The 20,399-nt window shown below is 39.4% G+C and overlaps 1 protein-coding gene across 5 annotated transcripts in view; it reads right to left on the reverse strand.

The window, feature by feature from the left end:
• Positions 1 to 18,230, reverse strand: part of LOC131693108 (protein transport protein Sec16A) — a 42,358-nt gene extending 24,128 nt beyond the window's left edge. For 3 of the 5 annotated variants that reach the window (XM_058980663.1, XM_058980662.1, XM_058980659.1), the window contains exons 1-4: positions 18,014 to 18,230; positions 8,553 to 11,276; positions 8,228 to 8,487; positions 7,331 to 7,733 (exon numbers count right to left, since the gene is read on the reverse strand). In XM_058980663.1, coding sequence (XP_058836646.1) covers positions 7,331 to 7,733; positions 8,228 to 8,487; positions 8,553 to 11,041 — 3,152 coding nt within the window. In that variant the 5' untranslated portion in view covers positions 11,042 to 11,276; positions 18,014 to 18,230. Of the gene's footprint in view, positions 1 to 7,330; positions 7,734 to 8,227; positions 8,488 to 8,552; positions 11,277 to 17,427; positions 17,899 to 18,013 lie in introns of those variants that run through there. The other 2 variants (XM_058980661.1, XM_058980660.1) reach the window with 2 other exon arrangements.
• Between the last annotated feature and the right edge of the window lie 2,169 nt (positions 18,231 to 20,399).

Genomic DNA, 20,399 nt, shown 5'->3' on the forward strand with positions numbered 1-20,399 from the left:
TGAGAGGTAGGGTAGCATTGGCGCCAGAGATACGCATTTCAGGAATCGTTTCATAACTTCACTATTAGTGGTGCTTTGATAAACTTGTATTAAAGATTATTTCTACATTATTATACAATACAACCAGAAAAAAAAAGAAACACAAAATTCTTCTGTACACAGGTAATAGGACATTTTCAGCGTAGCTCATATACTAAATATCTAAAACTGCTCGCCATAGGGTTATAGAATAAAAACTACGCTAGAGATCAACTAAGCTGAGCTCACCATTTCAAAAGAACCTGGAAGAGACGATTATTCGTTGATACTTTAGCCCTAATTGTTTTGATTCCAAACAATACTACTGAATTATAACTCTCGACTCAATGCAGGAAACTAGCGTATAATACAGAAAAAAATTGTGAATCGCAGACATTTCATTCTTAGTTGAGGGCAAAATCAGTTCGTAATTTACCGACTTGGCTTGTGTGCACTATCGGAGAATTGGATTGCAGCGTATTTGATATAAGTACTATCGGTTGTCGTTTGAACTGAGAATAGAATATGACAATGATCCTTTGTAGCTTGATTGAAAAATCAAAACTTCGAAAGATTGACAACCTTTCTGTATAATAAAGGTGGTTAAAGCTACGTTCGAAATCGGAAACCCGATCCAACTGAAATTAAACAGGAGCTAATTGGAACATCGCACATTTCATTTATGGCCACAATAATGAAAGTCGAGTTCGTTATCTTCAAGAACTTGGTGTGAAATTGATTTTGCTTGGCCATCAATGACCTCGACATATAATTGGACATCAATTTTAACAAGTTGTTAACCTTTTAGTTAATGTTTTGTTTACTAAAGGTTTATTGTACATGGCTGCGTTAGCACAACCGAGCCGTAGATCTTTTAAGTTTTTACAATATAAACATAAAAAATACTAAGAATGTCTGTCTGCCAGATCTTGTTGACACAGTTTGCTGCTGTGTGTTGAGATCCTTTTTCTTGGCGGTGAAGCATTAGTTGCATTATCCGTCGCAGCTTGGAGGTCATTCAGGTGGTGCTGCTTTTTTCTGATCACGGTCAGAGATTCTTATTTGTTTCTTGTTCGCTGTTGTAAATCCGTTTTCATCGGTATTTTCTTCTTTATTGACAATGCTAGTTGTTTGGTTTGGGAGTGGTTGCGGTTGTTGTCCTTTCATTTATTGTTTAATTGGGTCGTTGTTTCTGGTTTATCTGTAAGTCTCGATGTCTGCTTGTTAGAGTTGGATTCAGTAGATGAGTTTTGACTAGTTGCTTCGGCGCTTGTTTGTCCGTAGTGGCCTGTCTGGTTACAGAATTGGCATTTTGGAGTCTGCCCCGGATATGTGATCAGCGTTGCTTGCTTTAGATTACGCCATCCATTCGATATCTTCTCCGTATTACGACATATTTCGTTTGATGTAATCTTCCTTAGTGTGTGGTGCCAGATTATGGATACGAACGTCCACCATGTCGTTTTCCATATACACGGGAATCTTGAATTTTGGTGTTATTAAATTCGAACTCGTGTAGCATATTGTTCTTTGCAATAAAGTTTTCTGCCTGTGCTAAACTTCTAAACGTAATCAAAACACAGCTTTTGATGTGGTGTATCTGAATGTACGTAACCTCCGCGAGATAACCTCCATTTTAATTTTAACTAGTTGTTCCACCTCCTGAGCTGTGGATCTAACACGAGTTTTCTTTAAGTCGATCGAAATTGTGTTATTCCGTAGCACCAGCACTTTTGCTTCCTTTGGCAGATTCAAAGCGCTGGCTTGCTTTACTTGTGAGTGGCGTGCACGCACCTAACTTTGCGCAGCTCCAAACTCTGCGCACTTTTTTTATTATCACAATCAATTAACAATTAAACAGAAACTTTTCGAACATTTCCCCTGTGACATAAAAATTATTTACTTATCGCTTATACTTGACGTATATTTGTTTACCATAAAAATCATTCATATAAGGTAAATAAATAAACAAAGCGATCAACACATGCTAAAACGTCAAAATTTTCTTCGTCTTAACACTGGTGCTAAGAAGTGTCCGCTCACCATGAACGCCTTTTCTGGACAACAAATACCTTTATTCCGATAAATGTTTCAGTGATTGAGCAGTGCAGATAACATTTATGTATATTCTGGCACATTTTTCATTTCATTTTCTATTGAACTGACAAAAAATAATGCGCAATGTTTGGACCCGTTATTTACATCATGTCCCTATTTCTGCCACGTATATGGCACCCCTATCCCATTTGTAATGAACTGACATAAGTCAATATCTCAGCGGGCACAATTATGGGCCCCACTGACTGTTCAAATTGTTCTGCTTGTTTTGCTCAAAGCTCGATTTTAACTTGTTGGATACCGCTCGGCATGACTCAATTGTTACATGTTTTAAAAAGCGAAAATATTTGATAGCTAATTGAAGAAATGTGTTGTTTTGGACATGTCGGTGAATAACAAAAACTTTACACCATAGTACACCAACAAATTAAACGAACTCGACTATCACAAAATTGTGTCTATTGATATTGATTCTGTCTATTGTGGATCGACACAAACGCGACATTTTAGATGTTGGCATAGAAATCATGACGGCGTAGCAGATACCTGATTTCTGCGCACTTGTAGCAATTCAAGGTGGTACGTGAATACAAGGCTTACTCGTCTGTCCAAGTTGAAAAAGCTGTCGAGCTTGTTAGAAGCGGTCACTCTATCCGTCGGGCAGCGTCTACGTGTAATGTTCCTGAGAGCACAATTCGCTTAAGGCTGAAAGCAAAGCAAGCTTTTCGAAATCCCGGAAGACCGCCTGTTTTGACGAAGGAAGAGGAAACACATATTGTCAATTGGATAATCGATAGCGCAAAGGTTGGCTTTCCGGTTGATCGGCAACGACTAAGGACATCCGTATTCAAATTATCAGGCGGAAAAAAATCCGTTCACCGGTGGTATTCCCGGTCGGAAGTGGTTGAAATCGTTCCTTAGACGACATCCCAATATATCTCGCCGGATCCCTAGTGCGCTATCGAAGCAACGGACAAGTGTAACGCAACCGAAAATTCGAGAATGAATTGATCGTATTCATTCGTATTTCGATACGAATAAATTGCACCACATCGCAAGTAATCCTCTCCGTGTGTTTAATGTGGATGAATCAGCAATCCGTTTGGTACCAAACAGAGAGACAGTATTCGCGAAGACTGGGGAAAAATACGTGCACACAAACTGTGCGAATTCGGAGAAAGAAACTTACACTACATTATTTGCGGATAATGCAGCAGGAAATATGGCACCAACTCTTGTACTTTCCTTACAAGTTACAAGCAGCGACTACCGGCTGAAATAGCTCGAAACGCTCCGTCTGGATGGGTACTAGTTGGAAAAAACTCAATCTAGGTGGATGAACCGTGAGACTTTTTATTATTATCTAAAGAACGTGTTTCACCCTTGGCTACTGAAGACTAAAGTTCCAGTTCCAGTCATCGTATTTGTAGACGGCCATACATCGCATATCTCATATCAAACCACAGAGTTCTGCACTGCCCATAAACGCATAAGAGTCCCATGTGGATTTTTGTCGAAAATGAGTTATCCGTTGGATTGTATTCTGTATCACCACTGAATCACACTGCACAAATAAGATTACCGGGTTTGTTCAGAAAATATCCAAAAAATACCAAAACATGGTTGTCCCATCCATTTGGCTCAATGGATGGGACAATCTTGAACAGCGTTTTTCTCGGCTTGCTGTTTTTCAACATGGGACTCTTATGCTGTTATGGGCAGTGCAGAGACAATGGGATTGAGTTGATCTGTCTGTATCCCAACGCAACGCATCTCTTATACCCACTGGATGTGGGCTTTTTCAGAGCACTCAAGGCTCATTGGAATAAACGACTGATACAATGGAGGACTCAACAAGCTGCGGACGCATGGCCAGGATCAGTAGTGGACACTAATTTATTCTATGTATGACAACAGCTGAAGGCAAATAGCGACAACTCGGACGAAACAACTGTTAAGCTGCCAGGTGCATTTCACGGATACGATGAGTCTTTACTCGAAGGTACAATGTGTTATTGTGATGCATCCATCCATATGACCAATTTATATTTTTTCAGATGAACGTACAAAAACTGTAAATATCACTAGTTTCATCATACCATCTGTATCTAAAAACACCAGCAAGCAACCACATGAGCAACACAGTGCAGAAGTTCAAGTTTGCGCAAAGGATAGAGCAAAATTTTCTTGAGAAAGCATTTAGTGTACCAAGCGCATCAGAACATCCTCCAAAGCATTGGAAAGTAATTCGACCTCGTCCACCAGCTATAGCTACAAGCGACGAGTTCCGAGAGTGGTTTAAAAAATGGAAGAGAACAAGGAAAACGAGGAGCAAAAGCGCATAGAAGAAAAAGCTGCTCGAGAAGCGAAAATTCGGAAGCAGAAAAATCGCCGTGTTCTCAAGGAACGCCCAAAACAAAAATTACAAATCAAATAATGTAACATTATTGTAATCATCAGGTAGCTTATAACATCGGAGAAAGGTTACATTCGCTTTTTATTCGTATCCAACTATTAGATTCTCATTGATACCTGCTTTTTGAAATGTGCGTAAAGCTAGGAACACTCCACGCAAAGTTAGGAACAATGCACATTATGTGCGCAAAGTTAGGCACACGATATTGACTCACTTTCCTCTTTTTTTATTTTTTATTGTGCAATATTTTTCCTACAATCATTTTTATATAATCAGGCGGTCAAAATTCTACTGTGAAAATTTATTTTACGGAAGGATTACACATTTTTGTGATTTTTACAACAAAAAAGACTTAGAAATTTCCTAACTGCGCAGAGTATGGTACACGGTAGAGCGTAGCGATTTTTTGGTGTGTGAGAGGTCAGAAGAATGATTCATTATTTCAGTTTAAAATGAAATTTCTATGGGTTACTGGTTGGGTTGTCAAACATTCGTTGGTATTTGAAGCGAAGCATTGAAATTTGAACAGCTTCAACATTTTTCAGAAACTTCTGAGCACCATATTTCCTTTGCAAAATTGTTGTGCACTTCCACATAATTGATTAGGGGGAAAATTTGGGCCATTGAAATGAAAAAAGTTGGCTCTCCCATACTAATTTTATTACAAACTTTAAACGTAATGCGGGATACCGAATCATAATCAATTGACCCCAATTTTGACACAGTCGCTTGGAATTACAAACGATACCAAAAAGGATTTGTTCTCGCTTGATGTGATCAAATCACTTAATCTTTAGACCAGCGTTGACTGGGTATACCACAGGCAGAACTAAACCCTGGTCACAGGTGTCGGTTACGTGGGTGGCGGCAACCCAACAAGCCGCCCGGAAAACACAACGTGACGGGCAATCGGGAAAAACTACGAATCGATGCAATCGGCGAAGACCCACGCGACGAAAAAAGAACTACGAATGGAAAGTCGTTTGGCTTCCCCGGGTGCGACTAAATCTAGTACGACGAAGTCGTAGCAATGCAGAAGCTTCGCTGGGCGGAACGGAAGGTGTGGGAAATCGGGCATCGTGCTGCTATATTCTACCAGAGCTGTGCCACAAAAATGTGCTGGGAACCAGCTTTATGGCGCTGGAAAAGATGCGCGTGATCGAGTGACAGCCGACCAGCAAGAAGCTGTGTGCAGTGAGAATTAAAGGCCATGTCTTCAACTACAGTATCATCAAGGTGCATTGTCCTTACGAAACGAGATCGGAGAACGAGAAAGGCGCATCTTACGCGTAACTGAAGCATGTTTAGCTGTCCACGGCGGGATGTTAATCATCGACGACATGAACACCCAGATAGGCATCCATAGATAGCACTGTCAGGGCCGTGCATTAGATACGAGAGCTACGAAACGGGGAAATAACTGGTTTGATGACGAGTGCCTTCAGTTTGTTGAAGAGAAGAATACAGCACCGTACGAGAGCAAACGAGAAACGATACAGAAAAGCGCGAAATAGGTAAAAACCGGTATTCCGACGAAACAAGTACCTGCAGGAAGATCAGGATAACGAGGCGATGAAACAGCTGTACCAACGACGCTGTACTGCGTTATAACACACGGAAATTCTACGAGAAGGTGAATCGCTGGCGCCACGGCCACGAGCCGACATGTGCAGAGACACTAATGGGAATCTTCTTAAGAAGTAGAGTGTGAGGTGATTAGGGCTTGGATTGTGAAGCTTCAAATGAACATTGCACAGCGGAAAAACTCGCTCGATCTAGTTGAAGAAAACCCGAGAATTCTTCATGCCCTGGCAACAAACAACCATACACCGAGTGGACTGGCGACAATTTACAGCAAAGGATATCCCGGTCTTATACTGATTGGTACAGTGTATTGTTCAATATTCAATATCCTATCAGATGATTATATCTAGTACTTCAAAACCTACAATCAATATCACCAAGTAAGAAGCAAACAACAAAGAAGTCGAATAAGTAAACAAAATTAATTGAGCATAAAAACCACCCACCAGCAGTGGGGATAGAATGACCGTAGGCTTCATGCTAAGAGAAAGCGGGATGAATTACTCTATAAGGTGTATCAAAATGAATTCCACAAGAGAGCAAACTGCGCGCACAGGTCTTGATGAACGCCTAGTTGATACGTCGGATACATTTAGAAAGCTTAGGCTTAGAGCCGTCAATTCCAGGAACGGAGTAATTTTTTGGCACTCTCAAAATTTTTAACGGAGCAAAATTATTAGCAAGATATACCCGTATACCCATGAAACCAAACACTTTGAGCGTCCAATCATTGTAGTGCTGCTATTTATTTCTTTTTTATTGCATAGCAATATCATACAGATGTACACCTCTTTAAGAATACTACAAAATCGTGAATTGTTACTTGGGTATGAATTAATGGTATGCACAAAGCGAGAGAATGGTGGCCTCCCTATACACCGGTGATAGTGATTATAGCACGCGATTAAAAATGAGTGATTGAATTGCCAGGTTGCGAATTAAAAAAATTGGTTGATTATAACAGTGATGTTCGGGAGCCAGCACTATGATGCGTTTTAATTGAGAAGAGTGTATTTGTACAGTATCGTCTACTGTTAGGTGCTTTCACAGAAAATAAATTTGGGAAAATCGTAAAATTTGAAATAGAAAGCGGGCATCACTCGAAAAAATTTACGTACTACGTTTTGAACTTTAATATAAGGGAAATCGAAAAAAAACAACCATAAAACAAGTGTTAAAACACACGCCCACATAGGCACACTGCACACGTGACCCGTAATATTCAAAATTTTGATGAGCCCAATAGAAACTTACCGCTCCTTATCGTTGGCTGAACTGCGCCCGGAATGCACCGATTCCCGACCATCTGTTGTTATCAGGTCCCTCTGCATCTGAGCAGCTTGTATTTGACTATAGTACGTACGATACCATTCAGCGTATGCCTGCGGGTTAGTCCTTCGCAGCTGTTCATAGTACTGTTGATGCTGAGTGTAATAGGTATACGGATCATAATATCCAGCCGCACCATAAGGCGCACCTCCGTAGGTCGACTGAGGGTATTTTCGATCACGTTCCTTACGATCATCTCGATCTCGACTGTCTCGGCCACGATCACGTTCGCGATCTCGATCCGTTCCATTGCGACTTCCGGTTCGATAATCTTCATAATCGTATCGTCGATCACGACGCTTGTCGCCACCTTCCCGGTAACGATCGTCTGAAAGTATTAGTGAAGTATGCTTTAGAGCAGTGGTTTTAAACCGGGGGTGGATTCACCTCCAGGGGTGAATTGGACTATTGTAAGGGGTGAATTATGTGGGATAAATTTTAGCATTATTAAGATGTGTTCAGAAATAAGCTTCCTGTTGAAAAAGTATGGTGTTCATCCAATAGACTTTTCTACGGCTCATGTACGTACACGCCACATAATACAAAATTTGTATTTAATACTACATCACAAGCTGGTGGAAAATAATAAACAAAGACGGCAAAAGTAAATGGGATTGTTTTCAACCAGGAAACTTCATTAGTGTTCGTGAGACCGGTCGCAAAGAGCTCAATTGAGTCATTTTTTGGTCTTTGACAGGGTAATGATGATAATCATAGGGGTACATGATGGGGATCAATATTCGGAAAGGGGTACATGGAACAGAAAAGGTTGACAACCACTGCTTTAGAGGGCACGCGGTTCCTCACTTTTAAAGATCTTACCTCTTTTCCTCTCATCTCGATAACGATCAGGTCGGTCACGATCCTTCTCTTTGCGGTAGCGACGATCGTCTTCACCGCGCTCCTCTCTTTTACGGTAGTATTCTTCCCGAGACATGTATCGTTTTCCAGTATCGCCTTCCTTATCGTAACGGGTCGATCGTTCAGTTTCATACTTGGATCCATCAGTTTCGTAGCGACTTTCTCGTTCATGCTTGCTTCCGCGGCCATAGCGATCGCGTTCACCACGGTCACGGTCATACCTGTAAGTAATTATATTAGACCTATTTTTATGAACAATAATCTTACATTCTAACGGAAAACATACCTATTTCTATCCCTATCCCTGTAGTCATAGTCTCGATCTTTATCCTTCTGCCGATCTCGGTCTTTGCCACCATCTTTCCTTCGATCTTTTTCAATATCCCGTCTACGATCCCTCTGTGGTCCATCCAATGCACCGCTGCCCTCTCGATCTCGTCGTCGCCTTTCTCGTTCACTATAATCTGAGTCCTCCGTATCGTAACGATCCCTTGAACTCTTACTCTTGTTAGATCGACGCAAAGGATCTTCATCTCGACGCGGTGCTTTCCCTTTCGAATAGAACATTGAACGATCTTTGTCGCTTTCGTCTGCTGTTGATGTGTTGGAAGGATCTTTGCGTAGAGTTTCTGTGGTGATATTGGAGTCAATTTCAACAATCCCTATTGAAGGTGTACCGCTCGTACTAGCAACGATAGGATCATCCTGGGTGTTACCTCCTTCTATTGGCTCTTCCCGTCCAGTGTCCACGTGGATTGGTTGTGTAGGCGGGTCGTGTGGATTTTCACCATCCATAACCAATTCTCGTTGTTCCTCGTTTATTGGTATTTCAATTACAGGTTGGACCTGCGTTACGTAGCTACTGCTACTAGTATGAGCGGGGCGATCATCTTCTACACCAGGGATTACACGTTGTTGATTGTGGTGCGTGTCACTTTCCCCAGGAACCAAATAAAGGTTTCGATCACTCATCGGATCCTCCTGGCGATTGTGATGGTGTGGGTGGTGGTGTTCTTGGGTCTGCGACGAAGAAATAGTTGGATAGTTTGGTCGCACATTGGAGTTTGAAGCCGAGTCGGAAACTTCGCCATCGATTTGTCGTTCCATGTTAAGATCGGTTGCACTTTCTAGGTCGGTTCCAGGAATCATGCGGTCTAAACCGGGTGGTAATTCAGGAAAATTATGACTCATCTGGGGAGTACTGTTTTCTGACTGCTGTTGACCAGGGACATAACGAGATAGTCCTGGGGGAGGTAAACTGTCCTCCCCAGGTTGTTGATCGTTTTGTTGGGATGTTGGATGAGAGCTAGTGTAGCCTTCCTCAGACAGATGACCTGTTTGCAAATACTGATTACGATCATTACTTGGAGCAATTTCCAGATTTTCGACATTTTCGCTACGAGAGTCAGGTATTTCCAAATTTTCCGGAATGGGATTCTCTACGTTATTAACATCTTGCGAAGGATTTGAGTAGAAGTAATTTGTGTTTGTCGATGCTGGCTGCTGCGATACTCCAAGTCCGGGAGTTGCGATATGAGAACGTTGTCCTACACGCTTGAACGGATTACCAACTGGTCCTTTTGGTTGTCCTTGATGTGGTGGGGGACCTTGAGCTGCCGGTGGGGGTCCAACTTCAGTAGGTGGAGGAGGCAGCGGTGGAGTTCGTGATGAAGATTTCGGAGGCAATACTCCACCTTCTGCCAATTGATTGGTCGCAATCGATGGCGGAGGAGGCGGGAAGGAAGATTCCCGGTAACTTTCAGGCCGTTTTCCATTTGGTTGTGGTTCCTGCTTTATACTTAACGAGTTCAATGTTACATCCAATTTGTCCGGAATATCATCACGACCTGTACATTGCCCACCATACGAAGTTATGTTTTCGTAGTTTTCGACCTGTTGGGATGGAGGCGGATGCCTTCCAGAGGATCCGTCATCCGACGGTATCGTGTTGGAACTTCTACTCTCGGCTATTTCTCCGCTTTCAATTGATCGATCGCTAGAGGTTTGGGACACTTGACTTTCAATGGACCATTGGGGCGAAAGAGTTTCGTTCTTGAGTCTAGTTATCTGAGCGGCCTGTACCTTAGGAGGTTGGACCGGTGGTTGTTGAGTATTGTTTACGCCACCAGGTAAACTGAAAGAGCTCGGTGAAATGTTGGACTGAGGGTAACTTAGGTTATAGTTCTCCTGAAATGCATTTTGCTGCGGCTGTGGTTCAACTGTTTGCGGTGTAGGATTCGCAGCTGATTGATTTTCCGAAACGCTCCAGTTCCAGCTATCGCCATCACTTGTATTAAAGCTATCGGAGATAGTTTGGTTATACGGTTGGTTGAGTTGAGGTGTTGTTGAAGCAGATGGGTACGACGGGATCCGGGGAGATGCTTGATTGAAAAAAGTTGGTGCACCTGGTTGTTGTACATACGGTTGCTGCTGTGGATGGTAGACATGTTGCTGTTGATAGCTAGGGTGGAAGTGTTGTTGCTGCATAGGAGGTGTTGGCGTGGAGAAGTTCTGAAAACTCTGTTGATGTGTAGCATTAGGCATGAAATTTTTGTTGCTTTGATCCATATGAACTTGCTGAGGGGGATAGTGTGGCTGGACAGGCTGAAAGTATTTGTTAGCGTTTATGATTGACGGTTGCGGTGGGGGATGGTGCTGTTTTTGCAGTGATGTTGTGTTTGCATTGTCACCGCCCCAATCACCCCATTCTTCTCCCCAGCCGTCATTATTGTTATTATTGGTAAAAGCAGTAGATGCGGAAAATGGTCCTGACATTTTCTGTTGAGTTTGATTTGTTGCTCGACGATGGCCTAGCTTAATCCGACTATATTGTTATTGTTTTATTGTTGCAGTTTAAGTCTGTTCAGTCACACTTCTTCCATTGTAGCAGTTGCAAACCGTTTGGCGAGCGATGCTGTTTTAGCCGATTGAACAAAACGCAGTCAACAAGAACCTAGTACTTTAGTCACTGATGGACGTGAATTTCTAGTTAATTGCAATTTTATTGCACCTGTAAAAAAAGAACACAAGGACTTAACAATAATTTTAATAAAATTTTGAGCAACTATAAATTATGAAAAATTGTAGGAAAAAAACGATTGGCGAGAAAAAATTACTATTATGATACTAAAAATTTTAGATCAAAACTTTTTACACGACTGAATAGAATGTCACAAATTACCTCCTCTTAAGTTTAATGTCTTCCTTTAAATTTCACTCTAATAATTATAGGGTGTCCCACATCAAATTGCATCACGGAAAAAACACGGTAGAAAATAACCCATTGGATACTTTCTCTTGAAAATTTGTGTAGAAGTAGTTTAGAGTGTATTGTTAACACTGTATTTTTATCGCTGTCAGTTTTTCGAAAATTAAAAAAAAATGGTGTCACCCGAAAAGCATTGAATTGATATTGCGTAAGCACCTGGAAAATCCTCAACTCTTTAATCGGGACATCGGAAAACAACGCGAAATTGTGCAGTCAACGGTGAGTCATGTGATGAAACGTTCCTACCAAACTCTGAGCATCGAACGGAAGGAGAAATGCAGTCAAAGTGGATGTTCTATAGACTGTCTAACCCAAAACTTTAAATAACCATGCGCCGCCTGTCTCTCATGACATGAACAAAGAAAATGATTTTGATTTTGACATGCACCATACAACTCGCGAACAAAATCAATAGATACGCAGTAAAAACGTAATATTTCTTAACGAAATCTGAAGGCACGGGGAAGAAAGTTGATTTTCTTTAAATGCTAGTCTTATTTTTTGTAAATAAATAACTTTTTTCAAATATCTTTAAATTACGACTAAAATTTTTCATTCGGTACAAAAACACTTTTCTAACCGTTTAACGATTGAATTTGGTTCGCAAATGATACTTTTAAAGAGAGAAATTAACGATTTTCATGACAAAATTTTTATTTTGCTTGTATTTTGACAGCTCCATTAACAAACATGATAATTTCGAGTGCAGCGCAGCCCTATGAGTCGTTTTGTCGTTAGACAACGAATTAGTGACCAGTATCACATGCATGTAGTGAAAGCGTTTAAGCAGAATCCCAATGCTCCGGTCTTTCGTTCAGAGAGCCAAGGACCATAAGTTCAAAGTTCAGAAGGCTCCAAATCGTGAAAAACGGCAAAATATGGTGGGAAATTCACGGGCACGGAAACTGTACAGATGCTGACGAAGCCTCATTGTCTCATCATGGATCATGAAGCTTGAGTCTGGGCGAGCTTCCGGGGCTACCGTTCTTCACCGGACAGCACAAGTTTGATGCTCCAGATGAAGTAAGAAAGCAGACACTTTCGAAGTGCCAAGCCAATAAATATATAATTTGGCAAGCGATCTGCTCATGTTGCAAACGGAGCGCACCGGAACTGTAAACGGGGAGATCTATTTCAAGGAGTGTCTACAGAACCAACACTAGCACCCTACGATCTTCTGGCCGGATCTAGCTTCGTGCCACTATATATACGCGAACAGAGCTCTTAGTGGAATGTACGTAATGTGTCAAAGATTTTCTTCCATTTAATTCCACTGTTTTTATAGTTAGATGCACTTGCACTTCACTATTTAACAGATACCGGTATTTCGATTACCACTTGTAATCTTCTTCAGTGTTTGTATCAGTCTATGACTAGACTGATACAAACACTGAAGAAGATTCTCTTTACTGTATTTTATTGACTCAAAGTTAAAAAAGGATCCACAAGGTAATTTTCTACAGCGTTTTTCCGTGATGCAATTTGATGTTGGACACCCTTTATTGTTGTTTATTAGCGACACTTTACACCGAAAGTGATGCATTCGTATCGAAAGGAAAGCTATTAAAATAACAATTCAGGTTATATTACAGGGCATTTTAAAATCGTTTGAACAAATCAATTTCCTCTAGAAACAATTTCGTCACGTTGTTGTTGTCGTTGCACAGCGCCGCTCGCAGACTCGTCGACACGATGTCGCGCTTTTTTCTGGCTCCGTCGTAATTCCTGCAGTGAAGGGTTCTACGACTTTCTCCAGAAACTAAAGCTCCAAAGTTTTTCTCCCCCAGAAAAAGCTAATTTTCAGAAAATGATTAACTCGAAAGTATCAATTCCTGAAAAACCATATTCTAGAATGTACCCTTTCTAACAAAACATTACGCAGAATGAATAAATGCCCAGAAAATTTGGTAAAATGGGAAAAGCCAACTTGCTTTCTTCGAAGAGTGCATTTTCAGCACCATTTATTCTCGACCCAACAATAGTAGAGTTTTTAAATTTCTTTAAGTAATATAAATATACTGCCCATAAAAACCTAAGAGTCCAATATGGACTCTTATTCTTTAATGGGCAGTATTATACATGAAACACAAATTTCGAAATTTAGTCCAGGTATGTTTTAGAACCCCTGATGGAGACATCCAGTTGCTCATAAATCTTAAATGAATCATAAACTAATTACAACGTCATATAATATGCCATACGCATTAGGGTGAGTTATATGGAAAAACGTAATCATACCCATCAAACGAGCACAGCACTTTTTTGGTTCCATTTGGGGTCCCAAATAACTGTGCAAAATTTGGGGTCGATTGGTTTTGATCCGGCGTAGCGCAGTGCGTTTGAAATTTGCATAGAAATAAGCATGGAAACAGTACTAAGGAAGTTTGCCGAAGACACTATATATGTGCCCAGTATTTCCGAGTTGCCCTTTTGGCAGTAAACCAAAAAATAACCTTTCATCCGGGGAACAAGTCACACAATGTTCTCGTATCCGGATGGCTGAGTACATCCCTCACATAATAGAAACAATAATTATTGTGCTGCATGCTATAGGTATACGTATAGGTAATACGAAAATAATCTGCGTACAGGACGAACAACTGTAAGATTAGGATCGTAGGCCCCGCATCAACGACGAGGTTCAAACATACGAGGACTGGCATGTGAACCTATAGCATTTTATTACCTGTACAGGTGATCTTCGATACAACGTACCCTCGATATAGCGTTACTCGATGTAACGTACATTTTTCATGGGTCGAGGCCGTAAGGCTGAAAATCATAAAGCCGAAATTACATTAGGCCGAATTCAAAAGGCTGAAAAATCAAAAGGCGGACTTTCAAAAGGCAAACTTTCTGGAAGGCGGAATTTCAAAAGGCAAACTTTTCAGAAGGCAGAATTTTGAAAGGCAAACCTTTTTAAAGGACGAAACAAAACAAACAAAGCAATGATAATAATGTGCTATTATCCATTACCTGATATTGATTATATTTCGAGTGAATACATTTTATAATTGATTTTGCCTTCTTTTAAATATGAGCAGTTCTTTTTAGTTTCATTTTTTGAAATTTTTATGCTTGTTCACTGTTGCTATTATGAATACTTGGCTATGACTTACGTTTTAGTACAGTATAATGTAAAACTGCGATCCACCAGACGTATGTTTTGTTTTGACCATTATTATTATGATCGCCAGTGGGTTTTGGTTTTCCATACAGCGTTTCAATAATTTAAATTATCCTTATTATCTTTCTTTATATCAGTTAAGTTTTTCAAACGATGATTTATGGAAATTTATATATTCAACCATCGGTTGTTACACTGATCTAGCACTTGGGGCGTAGCCAGTGTAATGCGATTTTGCCGCATAACCGAGACCAAGGATCCGAAGCGGCGCAAAGCCGCTGAGGATCCGCCGGGCGAGGTGGCCGCCGACCCGCCGTCGGAAGCGGCGGCCCCTCGCAAGCAAACCTGTGATCCACTCGTTTGCCCGGATTACTCAAACATGGGGGCTATAAATTAGTTTAGGTCCGACGGAGCGACAGCGATGTCGGACAGCACGCGACTTGAAGCCATGTGGCATAGCCACATTAGGCGTAAATGTTTTTTATTAATTGGTAAAGAACAATAATCTAATTTTGGTTCAAGTGCAATATTAGTACTATTAGTAAACAAACTCATTTAAGGTTATTTAAATGTTTAGGTAGTTACCGTTATGCTCAAACATTTGAGCTACATGCCAGCTGCTTACAACTGCATAACTGTTCGTATTCCCGGTTTACTCGAACATAGGGATTGATTCCTTCTTTCAAATATGAGCAGTTCTTGGAATCTGTATGCACGCACACTTGTGATCACTTCGGCTACCCAGTTTATTCAAACATAGGGGATGATTCCTTCTTTCGAGCATTCTTTGAATCTCAATTAAAATCGCAATGAATGCACAATTTGACAAAGGGTTTGGTGTATTTTTTAGAGCATTAATTCTTCTTTTGTATTGGAAAGGCTTTGTACGTAAACGTGCGATCCTCCCGATTTACTCAAACTTGAGGTGATTAATCAATCAGGAACAACACAATGTGAAATAATCGAATAATAAAAAAAAAGTTTGCCTTATGAGATTCAGCCTTTTGGGTTTTCGGCTTTTTGAGTTTTCGCCTTTTATGTTTTCGGCCATTTGATTTTTCGACCTTTTTAGCATTAGGCCTTTCGAATTTTCGCCTTTTGAAATTTCGCCTTATGTTTTTCGGCCTTTTGATTTTCAGCCTTTTGATGCTAAATCATTTTTCATCGATATAACGAACATACATTTTTTAATTTATTTTTCATGTCCAAATTCTCTTCAATTACGCATGTATGCCTTATTTTAAGAATTCAATATGTTACGCTCTATCTTTAAACGTACAATTAGTATGGGCTTCTAATGAGAATGTTAGCAATTGTCTACTTCATTGAAGTCTACGAGAGCGATTTTTTGCAATTTCATTTGCGTATGACCGTAATTTATTAAAACCAGCCATTTATCTCAATAAATATTACAAAATCAGTAAGTTCTAACTGAAAACTAAAACTAATAATATTGGTGTGACCATTGTTGGTTGGTTTCGGGACTGCGGAATCTGATTTTCGGCCCGAATGACAATGTGTAAGTTCCATGGTATGCCTTGCCACAAAAAATAGCATGTCAAATGCAACATGATGACAATCAGATGCAATCGCTTCCTGAAACTCCCGCATTCGGTTCTTTGGACTACAGATTCTTTTTATCATTCTCGACACATTTAACTCTGATTGCGGATATTCCTGAATTCTATTCCCTGGACTCATGATTGTTTTGCCTGTTTTGCATTGATGCTGCCATCATGTGATGCATGAAATGAAGTCCCCTTGAAGATCTACGATGAATCCAGTGTTATTTACCAAAATTTTACTGCTGGTTTCTGAGACTCTTGAATCCGGTTATTAAAATCGAAGATTGTTTTCGAGTCCTATTATTTCACATCAAATAAATAAGAGTGAGAGATAATATTTGTAGTTTACACGGACAACTGTGCACGTTTTACGACCGGTTTGGAGTATTTAGGAAACCGGTTAGCTGATTGAAATATATTTTCAGAAATTCTTGAATCGTGGATACAAGTGGATCTTTATAGCCTATTCTAACAATTAAAGTCCGTAAATTGCTTTTGCTTGATGAGGCGCAGATGGTGGGAATATTAAAAAACACCTTACAATCCCAAACAGAATAATTATGACGAATGACTTAATAATTAGGAAAGGAGTCAAAATAAGATTTTTTTCAATAAATTTAAATTAATTGAGGCATCTTTTTTATGGAACCACTATAATTTTCTTATGAGAAAAGTTGTTTCACACTACTAGGTAGGCTAGATTCTCATAATTAGTTACGCGTTATCAAAATTCTACAAAATAAAGTTCCATGAACAACAATTCTGTGAGAATTTTGCATGCTTCGATATAAGTACAATTCGATATAGCGTACAATTTTTAAACCGAGATGCACGTTATATCGAAGTTTACCTGTACCACAAATCCAGAGCCGTTTTTCAAATAGATCGATCCATAGAACTTCGATCTATATGCGCATGAAATATGGGTATAAAAATTAATATTTCATTGTAAAAAGGGTACCACCACTATAACTGGTGTTGCAATAATTTAATGTTCTGTAATCAGTAAACAAACGCATTTTCTAAGCAATAATGTTTACCATGAAGTTACAAATCAATATTTACATTTTTTGTTGTAAAAATATGGCAATCTTTTTAGTTAAATCATTGATTTGCTCTTGTTGCCGGAACAAATTTTCATTATATAATATATCTACGATTAGAACAGTACTATAGTTACTATTAATAGCTCTGTAATTACCCGTTAGCAACATTTTATTCTACAGTATCCCGAGAATGTTAATCGATTAAGTGAAGATGCTTCAGATCTGTTATTGAAACTACGTCACTGATTCCACTGTTTAGGCAACGATTCCTTCAACACTACGGCCAAGTAATTCAATAACATTTCCATTAAACTTGCTGTCTGCTGTGTCGAGCGTTCATTGCTCGTCCAGTATACACAATTGCTTATCCACTAGTTCTAATAGAAACCATCAAAAGCTGCGCTCTATGTTATTGCGAAAAGGCATGTCTTTCAGTATCGATAATTTATTTTCTCATTCGCTTGCTGCTGCTGTTCACCTGAGTTCCCCTTCTCAAACACCTTCGACAAATTTTCACTGTTTGTCCACCAACACCAATTTGTGACTTCGTGGCTTACTTTCGCAGCGTTTTTTTACAGCCAAGCGTTTTTTTTCAAGCACCAACTTTTGTCGCCAATGAGAATCTTACAAGCATAATAGACCATAATTTGATGTTTTAAAATGATGATGACAAGCACGAATTACACCAAATGAAAATTCGGTGAAAGCGAAGTAGCGCAAGGTGAAACTTTATAGCTGTACCTTTTGATGGCAATTTTTTCACTAAGGACACACGCACAGAACTGCACATAGGATACAGGAAATAGTTACCGAAAACGAAAAGTACTACCACGAGCGGATTTCACATCCAATTTTCGATAGTATCGTTAAATCGCGAGGTTTTAGCAAAGAAAAACTCTACTCAAAACACGAATGAATGCCAGGTTGGAACTTTCATTAATCTGATGATTTTTTTCTGCATTTAACAAGACGCTTGACAGTTCCGAATGAATTCCAAAATGAACTTAAAGGGTGCGGATTCACTAGGCAAGGGAGAGCATAACGTTAAATGTGGGTTACTTCAAATAAAATGTAATCCCTGAAGATCAATCCTTACCGAGATGCACACGCAGAATTTTATTAAAGCATGGATAGCATACTTTCCTATCTGCCTCTCGTTTCTTCCACCGTAAATTTGATGCATTGGACATATATAGATTTCTGACAGCTCATTTACAACCGAGTTTATAAACACAGATGTAAAGACGAACCAATTGGTCACTGCACAGTGACATCATGCATTAAATGTGACAGGTGGTGGTCCTGTTGATTATATTTTGAGCTTAGAGATTATCGTATTCTCAAAATGATATATTGGGAAAGATTTGAAATATATTGGGAATCATGTTTTTGGAAGTATAGATGTACTCTAGAACGCCTTACAATTAAATTGTGCTATTCTCTATTGTGGGGAAATGTATATGAAAGATCTAATAAGTGAACTACTTATTTGTTTATCAATTACTTCTAATGTTCTCTAAATCGGCAAGTAGTTTTGCGGTAGAATTTCTTGGGAATTGATTATTACCACTAAGCTTATTTTAATGGATTGTCCAAACTGTAAACAAAAGGACCAGCACTTGTCAAATTTGTGAGGTTAAGGCATTTCATACAATAGTCAATACCTAACCTCAACCGGTTTTTGCAGTGCAAAATGTTTTGTTTACCTCACGAAATAATTCAGCAACATATCTTTTTTAACAGGGATAGAAAGGTCAATTTGGTCTATCCACTCATTGAATGCTTACTATAGAAGTATATGCAAGAAAATGCATAAAAATCATAACAGGATAAAAGAAACGGGAATAGAAAGTATGCTAATTATGCATATTTTTGTTTCTCAGTGTACAAACTTTTAACAAAATATGGATCAGTAACAGTGAACCAGTGAACTCAATAATATTAAGCATTTGTTACCCCCTCCCAACCTTAAAATTTCATGTAATGTTGGAAATTATTGCTATCATCAACATTTGTGACTTCATTATGTCCAGATCGCACGGAAATCAATAAAAATTACGGCAGAGCAGCATCAAGAAAATGGTATAGAAAAACGAACGTTGAAAATTCAGGGCTCCAATCACGATTTGTTATCTGCAGATATTCGTATCGACACTCACTATATGCACAGACTAACAGATATAACACTATGAGGGGATTCCCTTAAAAAATATCCATGCGACAATTTTCCCAAAACACTAGCTCCACCTTTTATTCACGGTCCCAAAAACTTGTTTTGGATTACCCCTCAGAATTGGGAACAATTTTTCACTAATGGTCTATCCCCCATATGCATGTTCATATGTCAGTGGCGCCATTATTTTAAAAGCGGACACAGTCCCAACTACAAATATGTTTAAAATGACCGTTAAAGCGAGCGAAGCATTGTTTTCGAGTGTTATGTCTGTTAGTCTGTGCTATATGAACGAAGAAAAATGCAGGACACCTGTATAGGAAGGTCTCATTGAGCCCAGCTATCACTATTCCGAGGTCGTAAACATTCGAGTTGTTCGACATCGTCCGCCAAGAACATGCGTCGGTATATTCGTCGTTATAGGTGGGGGAAAACGAATGGAATTGAACGAAGTTTCAACGACAAAGAAACTGTCATTACCTAAAAGGTTGTTATAATTTTGATTTATGGTCGAATATTTCTGGAGAAAATTGGGACATAAGCTATATATAGTTTTCCGTTCCATTCGACAAATTTTAGGTCCAATATACATAATATAATATTATTTCAAAAAAAATTTCGTTGTAATTCGTAAAAACGATTTTTTTTTGTTTTTTTTAAATAAATCTTATGTAAACTTGCCAATTATACATAGGAAAACTGCGGTTGTTTACATCTGGCCTATCAAGACAACACCCAAAATGAAAAAAAACTATATGCATTGGATGGTGTTTATGTCAAATAAAAATAACCCTGCGGGAAAACCGGGAAAGCATGTATTAATTTTTTTCTGACAGGGCATTATTTGTCGTGAAATTCGATATGTCAAATGCTTCTGATAGTGTCAAATCCAGACTGTCAACATATTTCTTTATTTTAAATTTTAATATTATTTTCCTTAGTTTCCTGAGTTGG

The sequence above is a fragment of the Topomyia yanbarensis genome, chromosome 3 (assembly GCF_030247195.1).
Source record: "Topomyia yanbarensis strain Yona2022 chromosome 3, ASM3024719v1, whole genome shotgun sequence".
Lineage (NCBI taxonomy): Eukaryota > Metazoa > Arthropoda > Insecta > Diptera > Culicidae > Topomyia > Topomyia yanbarensis.